General features: G+C 49.5%; 2 protein-coding genes across 2 annotated transcripts in view; both read right to left on the bottom strand.

Annotated features, from left to right (window-relative positions):
- LOC309878507 (L-lactate dehydrogenase A chain) overlaps positions 1-11,282 on the bottom strand; it is a 246,290-nt gene that overhangs the window by 179,462 nt on the left and 55,546 nt on the right. The gene's annotated exons all lie outside the window — the stretch shown is intronic.
- LOC309878503 (mas-related G-protein coupled receptor member A2B-like) lies at positions 3,982-8,722 on the bottom strand. The gene is made up of 2 exons (XM_082761086.1): positions 8,392-8,722; positions 3,982-7,807 (listed from the first exon to the last, which is right to left on the bottom strand). The coding sequence occupies exon 2, from the start codon at positions 7,768-7,770 to the stop codon at positions 6,781-6,783; it is 990 nt and encodes a 329-aa protein (XP_082617212.1). The 5' UTR covers positions 7,771-7,807; positions 8,392-8,722; the 3' UTR covers positions 3,982-6,780.

Here is an 11,282-nt window from a genome sequence, read left to right as displayed (position 1 = left end):
AACAGATTGGCACAACTGGGAGTGATTCTACACCTGAGGAATGATGTGGGGAAGAAGGAGGGTTAAGGCCACAGGCTGCAAGAGACTTCCAAGGGGTATTGCCAATGCAATCAGCTCCGGGGCAGATGCGTTCTGCAGTGGAGGGGGGGATCTCAGTGTGCTGGGGTTTCGTGCATCGAGGCCACTTGAGGCAGCTGAGGGAGCCACCGGGACCTGGCAGCCCTCATGAGGGCAGCTGACAAGGCTCGGGCAAAAATAGAAGCCCCATCTCTGCTGAGCAGGGAGAGCAGGAGGTGGACTGATCTCGCTACCCTCTATTCTGGGAGCACCACAAAGCAGCTTTCCAGTGAGGTAAAAATGATGTCCACCCACCACACCCCCAGGGCTAACACTGAAACCCAGACAGAGGGGCTATGACCCCCCCAGTAGATGCCCCTACCCAGACTGACCTCCCAAGGACTGAAAGAGCCACCCAGCCCATCTGTTGCAGGGAGCTCCAATATCTGGAGGTCCTCCTAGGGCCTGAAGGCAGAGTTGGATATCATGGGTGCAAGTGTGACCGGATAGACGCACTCTCTGAGCAAGTTGCCAGGTTGCAAGAGTCTGCAATGCATCCAGGAATCCAAGCGAGAGATCGACACGTGGTATCATGTGCTGGCACGGGCTGGGCATCTGACTTGCCTTAAATCCTTGGAAAAGGATGGTAAAATGGCTTCCAACCTGAAACCAACAGAATTGATGGACTCACAATACAAGGGTGGCTGGACTCTCATCTCTGCTTGAAACATAGTGAGGAATCCCCCTCTTGCCCCTGAAGTGCCCCTGCACAGCAGATATGATGCTCTGGGGCTCAAAAAAATGAGGGTGTGCCAACAATGACAACGGTAATGGTCAAGACCCAGGAAAGGGCAACTGTAAAAAGGTAGATCAGCTGTAAAAAGGTAGGTTTGTGGCCCCCAGCACAAGAAACATGTGGACATGTTAGAGTGAGTCCAGAGGAGGGCTACAAAGATGATTAGAGGGCTTGGAGCACCTCTCCTATAAAGAAAAGCTGAGAGAGCTCAGTATATTCAGCCTGGAGAATGTTCAGCCTGGAGATGTTCAGCATGGAGAAGAGAAGGCTCTGGGGATACCTCCTTGTGGCCTTCCAGTACTTAAAGGGGTCTTGTAAAAAAGATGGAGAAGGACTGTTTACTCAGGTAAATAATGGTAGGACAAGGGGGAATGGTCTTAAACCAAAAGAGGATAGATTTAGGCTAGACAAGAGGAGGAAATTCTTCACTGTAGGAGTAGTGAGGCACTGGAACGGGTTGCCAAGAGAGGTTGTGGATTCCCCATCTCGGGAGGTGTTCAAGGCCAGGCTGGATGGGGCCTTTGGCCAACTTGATCTAGTGGGTGGCATCACTGCCTATGGCAGGGGGTTGTAGTTAGATGATCTTTAAGGTCCCTTCCAACCTGAGACATTCTGTGAGCCTATGAGTCTATGATTCTGCTGTTTCAGCCACGCTGCTAATGGTCCCTTCCTGGGTCATTTCATTCATTCTCAACTTTCTACCTTCCTCCTGCCCTGCCAAATCTCTTCCCCACCGTCCCCTTGGTGATGCAGACGGTAAGGTTAGCTAACAGGTGAGAGCTATGGAAGTCTTCCACCGCCTATGTGTCCTTGCCTTTATCAAGGCAAGAGTGCCAAAACGGTTCTCAAGTGAACATCCATTTTGTTTGACAGTAGAAACTATGTGTTTTTCTCTTTTTTAAGAAAATCCTGTAATACTTTAAGTTACCATGATGAGGTAACACTTCCATGGACAAGGGCTGCCCTGATAAGAGGCCAATTTGATGATGCAAGATTTGGGGTTCCCAGCACCTGAATGGACATAAGATTGTCTGTGCTATCCTCTCCTTCTTTAAGGTTTCATCTTGAGTACAAGGCATTTTATATGATATTTCCTGGAGTATTTCTAACTGAGACCATAACAGAACAAAAACTCCTGATAAAAAACAGCAGAGGGGGACGGAAGGAGGTGACATGGCCAGCTCCCACTGACAAGATCACTGTGGGACATGTGAGGGGAAGCTGTCACCAATGAGATGAGATTGTGAGAGGAGTCTCCTGACCACGGGACCCAGTCTCAGGGCACAGGTCTGCTCTGCGGCACGAGGGAGGAGGCTGAAGCAGAGCAGGGTGGCCCTGGCATCTGTCACCAGCCCTTTTCTCCTGGTGAGCCTGGCCCCGCAGAGACCCCATGTGCCAGTGTTGTTCCCAGGAGCTCTGGGAGGTGGGAGGCCAGCGATGGGTGGGTGGGAGATGCCTGCTGGCCAGGGATGGGGCTGGAGCTGTGGGAGCCTGTCCTGGGCACAGCCTGGGATCACGGGCAGAGATGGTGAGTGCCGGGAGCACCGATGCTCCTCTTCTCTCTCTCCTTCCTTGTCTCTCAGGAGGTGCTGGGAGCAGGAACTTCACCATGGCAGAGACCAGCACAACAGACTTCTCTCTGAGCTACACAGCTTCTGGATATCTGAACTCTTCTGGAAATGACACGGACATGTGCTTAAGGCTATCTTACGAATCTCTGGTCTTTTTAGGTTTCTGTACGGGGATTTCTTTGTGTGGACTTGTGACGAATGGGATAGTCATTTGGTTCCTGTTTTCCCACATGAGGAACCCCTTCACTGTCTACATCCTAAATCTGGCTGTTGCTGACTTCTCTCTGCTCCTCCTCCTTTTTCTGCTCATGTCGGCATTTTTGAGCTTAACAATTTGTTCTCTCTTTAATCATATAATTTTTTCCTATATAGAACTTGAAATTGTAGCTGGATTTCTGTGCCACTTCTTTGACCTCAGCAGCCTGGGTCTACGATCTTCCATGATCTTCCACCCGCAAAGGAACTATTTCCTCACCAGGTATCTTTTTTGCTGGCATTGCTGAACAGCAGCACCAATCCCATTGTTTATTTCCTGGTGGGCAACTGCCGGCAGCTGTTCCAGTGTGTGACCACCCTCTTGGTGAAGAACCTTTTCCCGATATCCATCCTGAACCTCCCCTGTCGCAGTTTGACTCCATTCCCTCTGGTCCTGTCGCTGGTCACCAGAGAGAACAGATCAGCGCCTGTCCCTCCACTCCCCCTTCTGAGGAAGCTGTAGACTGTGATGAGGTCTTCCCTCAGCCTCCTCTTTTCTAGGCTGAACACACCTAGTGACCTTGAAATGGGAACAAGGAAGAGAGGAAAGGAAAAGGAAAAGGAAAAGGAAAAGGAAAAGGAAAAGGAAAAGGAAAAGGAAAAGGAAAAGGAAAAGGAAAAGGAAAAGGAAAAGGAAAAGGAAAAGGAAAAGGAAAAGGAAAAAAGCAAAGGCCACACAGAAGCATATATAGAGGAAAAATATATATTCTCAACTTCCCATTAATGAGCAATGTTCAGCCACATACTGGGAAGCAGGGCCACAATATGCATGGCAGTTGTTTAGAAGGACAGATTTTCATAACGAGAGCACCCACTCCTCTTTCCCATTTCCCACCTTTAATTGCTGAGCCTGACACCATATGGCATGGAATATCTCTTTGGCCAGTCTAGGTCATCTGCTCTAGTGATGTCCCTTCCCCACCTCTTGCCCACCCCCAGCCTGCTGGCTCTTGGAGGGGTTTGGAGGATACCTTGATGAGGTGCCAGTATTGCTCAGCAGTAGACAAAACTCTGGTGTGATACCAGTGCTGTTCTAGCTACAGCTGCAGAGCATAATACTACATGGGCTTTTGCAGGGAAAATTAACTCCATCCCAGCCAGACCCAGTACAATGTTCTCCTCCAAACTAAAGCTGAGATCCCTTCTGACAAGCATTATAGCAGTAACAACATGAACATCGATTGAGGGGCCCTTCTAGGGGTACTATTCTAGGGGTACTATTAGGGGTACTATTATATTTCATAAGAAACAAACTAAATCATTGTTTGACTTGAAAGAAACTTCTTCCAGAATGTTGGTTATCTGTTTTTATAACATCTTTAACACTGTGGTTTTTTTTCATAACATTAAAATAATGATAATGATAATGATAAAAATGATGATGATGATGATGATGATGATGATGATGATGATGATAATGATGATAATAATAATAATAATTCTTTTTGTACATTTCATACTTCCTGTGATGTTTTCTTCCTGAAGTATGGTCAAAGAAAATACAAGACTAACTTGGCAATGGTTTCAATAAAACATGAAAAGATTCCACAGAGAGGTCACTTTAACAATCTTCATGCCCCAGGCTGGACAGGGTATTGCCCTGTCACACACTAGGAAGAGCACTGTTGGATGCTGCCCTCTTTTTCTTTCTTACTCTTGCTCATTCCTCCTTCTCACCTACTCTCAGGCACACACAGGACACACCGGTGAGGAGAGGCTTGCTGGCAATGCAGCCCCACCAAAATCTCCCTCTCGGACCAGGTGACCCAGGGGGGTTTCCCTGAGCAGGAACGGGAGCTCTGGGACCTTGGCTGGCTGCAGGGTCTCATCCAACACTGGGACACATCCAGCACAGGGACACATCCTGCACTGGGATGGATCCTGCACAGCACCAGCAGCAATTCCCCAGCTCCAGGGCTGCTGGCAGAGCTGGCCCAGCATACCCAGTCTTTATTCCCAAATTTTCCTGGCACTTCCCCTTTATTTTTTGCCTGCTCTCCCCACCTCAGTCTCACACACTGTCTTCAGCCTAATGCTCTCTCTCTAGGAATATCTTAGAGGTATCTCTGCCCCCATTATTCTTTCCCTCTGTCAGTCTCTGCTACAGAGACCGGCATCTATCTCTGCCTGAAAGGGGTGATATAGTCTTGGTAGGTGGAGAACGTGTTTGGAAGCTTCCAGGAACCATTTTGCAATTAATTACTTTCAAACTTATGCAGGGTTTCAACTTCAGGGAAGGAATTTAAAACACACAATGGCTGCAAGTGATCTGACAGGAGGGGATGTGGCCATCCTCACATCCTTGGCTTTCATGTGCCAAGACAACTCCAGCCCTGAACCCTTGGTTCGCACCCTGAAGCAGGTGGAGCTGTTCACACTGAGAAGGGGGCACCTCTTTCAAGTTTGTTTCTCTAGTGTTGTCCCACAGTCTCACCAAAGAGACAGTGATGCAAGCAGATGCTCTAGCCTGTGTCTTCATGCAGGTGCGGTGAATGAACCTCTGAAGGTGTGCATGTTTACTCGGTGGCTGCACATAGGGCCTCAGAGCTGGCTCAGCCCCCAGCTCACACAAATCTCTCCCTACCTCAGCACAGCTGAGAGTGTAGGTGCACCTGATTTTAAAAAAGAAAGCTTTTCTTAGCTCTGAAGCTTTTGCCTGGAGAAGATGGAGGATCTGGTATGATGCACCCTGCATGCACAGGCATTGCTGCATGGGTTGTCACTGCTGAGCAGAACAGGCCTGGCTTGTCTTTCCTACAACACTGCTCATTCCCTTTCATTTCTAAGCCCCTGGCTTGTCCATGGGGAGCACAGGTGCCTCCCAAGCATGCTGTGCCTCATCCTACCGCAGCTGGAACAGCACTGGAACAGCTGGGATGCGGCAGCTGTTAGCAGTGACAAGACCTCCCCACTCACGTTGCGAGGGCCCTGGGCAGCCGACAGCATCTGCCCAGAATGCTGCAGGTAGCAGAGAAGCTGCCTGCAAGAAGCCTGCAGTTCAGCTCCACCACCATGTTAGAGCTGGAAGCTCTTCCTAGGAACAGCTGAGCACCAAGTGACCAGTTTTCATTCCAGACCCCAGCTCCTCATAGGACGGGCTGACAGATGTGGAGGGCAGGAACGCACCCAAGGGAAGAGGAGCCAAGGAAGCACTGGCACTGCTCCTTTCACCTGGTGGATGCCTATTACCAGGATTCAGTTCTCACAGCTTCAGCAGGGTTGTTTCCATAAAAAAGTTAATTGTTTTCCTTCCATCGCCCAGTATCCTCTGTCACCTTGAAAATCCAGACTTTACAGTCTTCAAGCAGAGCTGTCCTTTTCTGTTTGTTTTTGATCCTAACGCTACTCCTCTTGTTTTTCTGGAGAAGGAGCAAACACACCAGAGCTGGATACAATCATCAGGTTGTGGTTGCAAAATGGCATGTGCTCAGGCTAACCATATGACAGCCCAGAGGAGAGTGGGAAGGACTGCAAGAGCCAGTTCCAGTCCAAACCATTGTGTGCAGATGGCCAACATGATGCGTGGACAAAACTCGTCCGCCTTGCTGCCAGAAGAAGCATTGCATTTTGGGGAAAGCCTTCTGGAGCTGATCACACACACATGCCTACTTCCCTCTTCACAAAGCCAAATGGGAGTTCTCTGCGTAGTCTTTGCATGTATCCACACCCACTAAGGCTGCACACAAAAAGCTTTGCTGAGGCATTATTCTGCCCTGCTTTGCCAGGCTCTTGCATCCAGCAGTGCTCAGCTCTTCAGCAGACACACCAAAACAAAGCACCAGCAGGAGCTAAGAGCCTCCATGGCTTTGGCTTTGCTTTAATAGCACACTGGCTAGAGCAAGCTTACTTTTGAAGAAGGAACGGCTCAGACCTGTTAGACAGGACAGATTCAAAGCAAAGATTTCAAAGCAAAATGTTTCGATGGGTGCTTCACCACCTGCCCAGTGCCAACCCCAGGCACAGGTTCCTGTGCTGCCCAGCACATTGTGTTGTCTTGCAGCTAGTTCTGTGCAGCACCAAAGCCATCGTTCTTGCCTCACCCTGTCTCACAGGACACCACCATCCCTAGAGGATCTTCTCCCAGGGAGGGGCTGGAGAAGGTTAAACATTTATTTCCACTGAGCTTTCTCTGGGAGTTTCACTTCTGTTTTCAGGCTCCATGACGTCTTCAAAAGCCCTTTGACAAGCAAGCCTAGCAGAGACTGGGAACTTCTTTGTACAGCTCCCTGCCAGGAAATAAATAATAGGATTGATACTGCTGCTCACACAGGCAAATAGGAGAGGCGTGTCAAAGAAGAGAACTGAAAAATCAAACAATCTTAGCAAGAGCCAGTAAGGAAAGCCAGCATTGAAGAAGAGGAAGGAGATGACAACAAGCAGAACCACAACGCAGAGCTTCCTCAGGGGATGTTGCCATGAACAGCACAAGACCTTGGCAAAAAGCGTTAGACTGGAAAGAATCAGGATAAGCACCGACAACAGGTAGCTCAGGACGAAGATGACAAGTGCCACTGGGGAGAAGTAGAGGGTCACGGTAAGCAAGAAGGAGAGGGCCCAGAGCAGGGCACACACAAGTGCTGGCACGTGCCAGGAGCGGTAGCGGGGCCAGCAGGCCTGGCAGAGGGCAGACAGGGACGTGCTGGCACCGAAGGCTGCCAGGAGGTAGATGCTGGTGGTGAAAACGAAGATGATGATGATGTTCAACATAGCCATCACATCCCATGAGCCCAGCCTGTGACAAAAGCTCAATGGTCCATAAAATATCACAAGGGCGATGGCAATGGAGAGGAGGAAGGTGAAGTCAGCAATGGCCAAGCTGAAGACGTAGACAGTGATGGGGTTCCTGCGGATGTGGGAGCTGAGGAGCCAGAGGACGGCCCCGTTGCCCACCAGCCCGCAGAGGCAGATGAGCAGCGTGGCAGGGACTTCGCTCAAACTGTCGGCCTCACAGTCGGTCCAGTTGTAGTCGTCCTCATGTGAGGCAGCCTGCCTCATCAGCGCACGGTGCCAAGCCCCATCATGCGCCATCCCACTGGGCCAGCTCCAGCAAGCAGGGCTGTCTCTTCCTGTGGTAGGGAACGGCGCGCTCATTGTGAAATATCTGCCTCTTCACCTTCCCCTTGCACAGCTGGAGGGATGATAAGAAACAGAGGCATGTCAGAAGCTCCGGTGTGCCCCCACACCAGGATTTTAAGGTCCTTGCAGCCATACCTCATCTTCCACATGGAGAAGCACAAAGAAAAATGAGGAACAGGAGGGATGGGGGAGATGGGTATAACATGCCTGGCACTAAAGCATGTACAGGAATGGAGAAAAAGCTAGAGAGATGCCTCTTTCCTGGCTTTGGACAGGTTAGATCTGGAGGAGGGAAATAGGAGGATGAAGGGATTGTCCTTGGAGATGTCAAAGAGCAAGCAGTTTTGTGGGTGGATCTGACATGGACTCATATTACAACTGGTATTACTAAGCAGCTAGGTTCCTTCAGTGAGACGCCCATTTCAGTATTCCCCTACCATCTTTCCCCAAATATTTGTACATCTTAATGAGCTGCTGTTCTCCGATCAGATTTGATGCAAATGACCAGCAGGTTCAAAAGCAAGGGGGTGGGGGGAGAAGGAGATGGGGGGAGCAGAGAGAAGCGGGCCAGGGGAGAGGAGGAGGCCAGTGGGTGCACTGATTAGGATGGGAATAAAACACCTGGAAAAGCCTGACCTTCTTTTCTGTCGCAGCCTGGAGACCTTCACTGGAGCGGACGTGCTGCAGACTCACATTTCCTCTTGCTTGCCAGCTGCTGTCCTGTGACAGGATCTTCTCATGAGGTTTTCTGGAATTACCGCTTATAAACTGAACCATGCCTGTCCTGCTGAGCTTGTGCGGCGCCCAGCACGGCACATTTCTCGGGCCCTTTTACAAACTGCTTTGTTGCGTTCTCAGGAGCTCTTGCAAACATGAAACTGCTTCATAGCATCTGATGATATCAGGGTTCTGGTTATAGTCTATGCTTGCGTTCATACAGGAAATGACTAACAAGTCTCAGAAGCTAGCCCTATGGGAAAAACAAAACATCTTTCTGTTAGGTTCCTCTTTAATTTCACTTTAAAGCAAACCCAATCCCAAAATTTTTGTATCTTTGAACTGGACAGACTTTTTTTCCTGTAGTTCAGGCAGTGATCTCTAGGACCCTGTGCTACAAGCATGGCATTGCTCTAAGATTTCTGTCCGATTCAAAACTAGGATTGCCACTTATATACCACAACTTCACAGTGACACATGACCTTCAAATACACAGCTTCCAGGAGCATGCTGCTATGAGCAGCAAAACTAACTGAGACTTCCTAAGACAATAATTTCTGGAGAGCTGAACTTCAGTGAGATGAGTCCTACCCAGAGTGGCTGCAGTTCAAAGAGCTCCTGTTGCACCCGAGAGGAAGGGGTGCTCCTGCTTGGACCTGGAGCATGTGGGGGCTCCAGGGCTGAGACCTCCTCCTCAATCCCCTGCTGGCACTGCCTTTGTGTCCCCAGATACCCCCCCCCTGCAACATCAGTCCCTTCAAGTGCAAACAAGTAATGATAAGAAAGCTCCAAGGTATGCCAGTGTAGTGCTGTGCAAGATTATGCTCACTGCCCATGTGCTCTGAGAAAGAGCAGAGTTACCCAGGGTTTCCTGGCTTCTGCTTTTGCAGGCAACATCCTGGGATTGGTTGCCTAAATTTTTATTTCCAACACAAGATTTACAAACATCAGTTACTTGTTTGTGTCAACGTTAGGCTCATACATCTTCAGCAGAAGCTATGTTCTGTAAATATTATGGCTGGGGTAGCAATCACTGCTGTATGTCAGGAGAGCTTGTGAGAAACATCTCATTTTTCTTCAGACAGGATCTTCTGTGAAGCTATTTTATTCATGATTGCAATGGCAGGCGGCCTGTCAATCAGGAGTGCATTTTAGTGAACAAATCATAACCTTTTATTCCCTATTACCCAATGCCTGATCACCTCTCCTGTTTTCTCACTGGCTGAGTACTACAGTTGCACAAGCTACTTGATGCTCCTCTACACTATATATATACAATTTTTCTTTTTTCTTTTTTTTTTTTTTTTCTACCCTTTAATTTCTCCTTTCTTATGTTTTGAGGACTTGTGATCTTTGTTTTACTGTTCTCACACTGCTCACCCTGTTTTTCTCAACCTTCTACCGTATTTTGGAACAGTGAGGCCTTCTACTATCCACTTACCTACTTAGCATTGCTCCTTGTTATGACTACACAACTACCTTTGAATACAGAAAATTAGTTCTCTACTGAAAAAACACAACTTTGTTTCTCACAAGCTCATAAAACTGTCCAGTAGGCAGAGCTCACCCTCTTTGAGCTATCACCTGCCAGAGTTTTCACATTCTCTGTTCCTGTCCCTTTATTTAGGACTGCCCACGCAGTTTGCTCCATGGGATTCTTCACCCCACGCACAGAACTGCACTTACCAATGGTCATCCACCCCTGCCTGTCTGTCTGTCCATCCTCTGTCCAGCCTGGCCCAGTGCTGATTGCAGGCACTTGCCTCTTTACCCTGTCCCTTCCTGCCTCCCTCGTTAAACCCCCTGATGGTGTCAAGATTTGTTTGCTGAATGATGCTGTCAGCTCCATCAGCTAGAGGGAGATAGACCTTCTCTGCCAAACAGTGGTGCAGGAGGATACCAGGACAGAGGGAGATGAAAGCTTCTTTTCTGTCCCTCTCCATCACCTCCTCCAGTACGGGGGCTTGTGAGGATCAAGGCACTGGATGCTCAGTGCTTTACAATCAGGCACCAAGGCCCCAGAGCAGGGACTTCTCCACCCAGGGAAGCAGACAGGGTATGGACTGGGGCCAGGAGGTTTCATTCTTGAATCCACATGGTGCTGCAGGTACTCAGCACTACATCTGCATGTGCATCCTTGCCTGTTCTAGCCCTTGCCACCCTGCACTCAGGAGTGCTGCACCAACAATGTTTTTCCCTTGCTGGCTCTTCCAACGGGACCCAGTCCCACCAAAGGCACTGGGTGGAACACAGGTGCTGCGGATGTGGCCAGGCTGCTGCTGGGCAGCCAGTGCTGAGCTCGGTGAAGGCTCCTGTGGAGCCACCACCATCTGTATCCACAGCTTCCACCCTCAGCGAGATGCCAGTGAGGGGCAGAGCTCGGAGGATGGGGACAATGGTGTGTGCTTGTGCAAAACAACTTCTGCTGAAGGGAGTGACTTTAACAGGAGACCTTAGGAGTAGCTCTTCTGTTGCAGGAGCATTGGGACTGGAATTATATGGCGGGATGAATCTGATGTCTTTGAGAGCAAACAACCTATTTTAGAGCAGAATAAAGTCAGCGAGGAACCAGATGTTCAGCCTGGCAGCCAGGACAGCAGCCGGGAGTGGCCGATCACAGGGACACTGATCTACAGGAGCGGTAGGGCACAGAAGGGTGGGTTCCCTTGGGAAAGGTCTTCTACAGCTGAGGGACCTGCCCAGAGTGGGTGTGGAGGGCCTGTGCCCCCAAGGAGCCATGGGAGGGTTGAACCACAACCACACTGAGGTCAGGAGCCACAGCCCCTGATTTGTGCACTACCAGAGGGGTG

This window comes from Aythya marila, assembly GCF_965140915.1.
Source record: "Aythya marila genome assembly, chromosome: 5".
NCBI lineage: Eukaryota > Metazoa > Chordata > Aves > Anseriformes > Anatidae > Aythya > Aythya marila.
The sequence above is the reverse complement of the archived record's forward strand: the minus strand, read 5'-3'. Positions and strand labels throughout refer to the sequence as shown.

What these genes read in the sequence shown, in the direction of transcription:
- LOC309878503 (XM_082761086.1), bottom strand. Translation starts at nt 7,770, where the DNA reads ATGAGCGCGCCGTTCCCTACCACAGGAAGAGACAGCCCTGCTTGCTGG.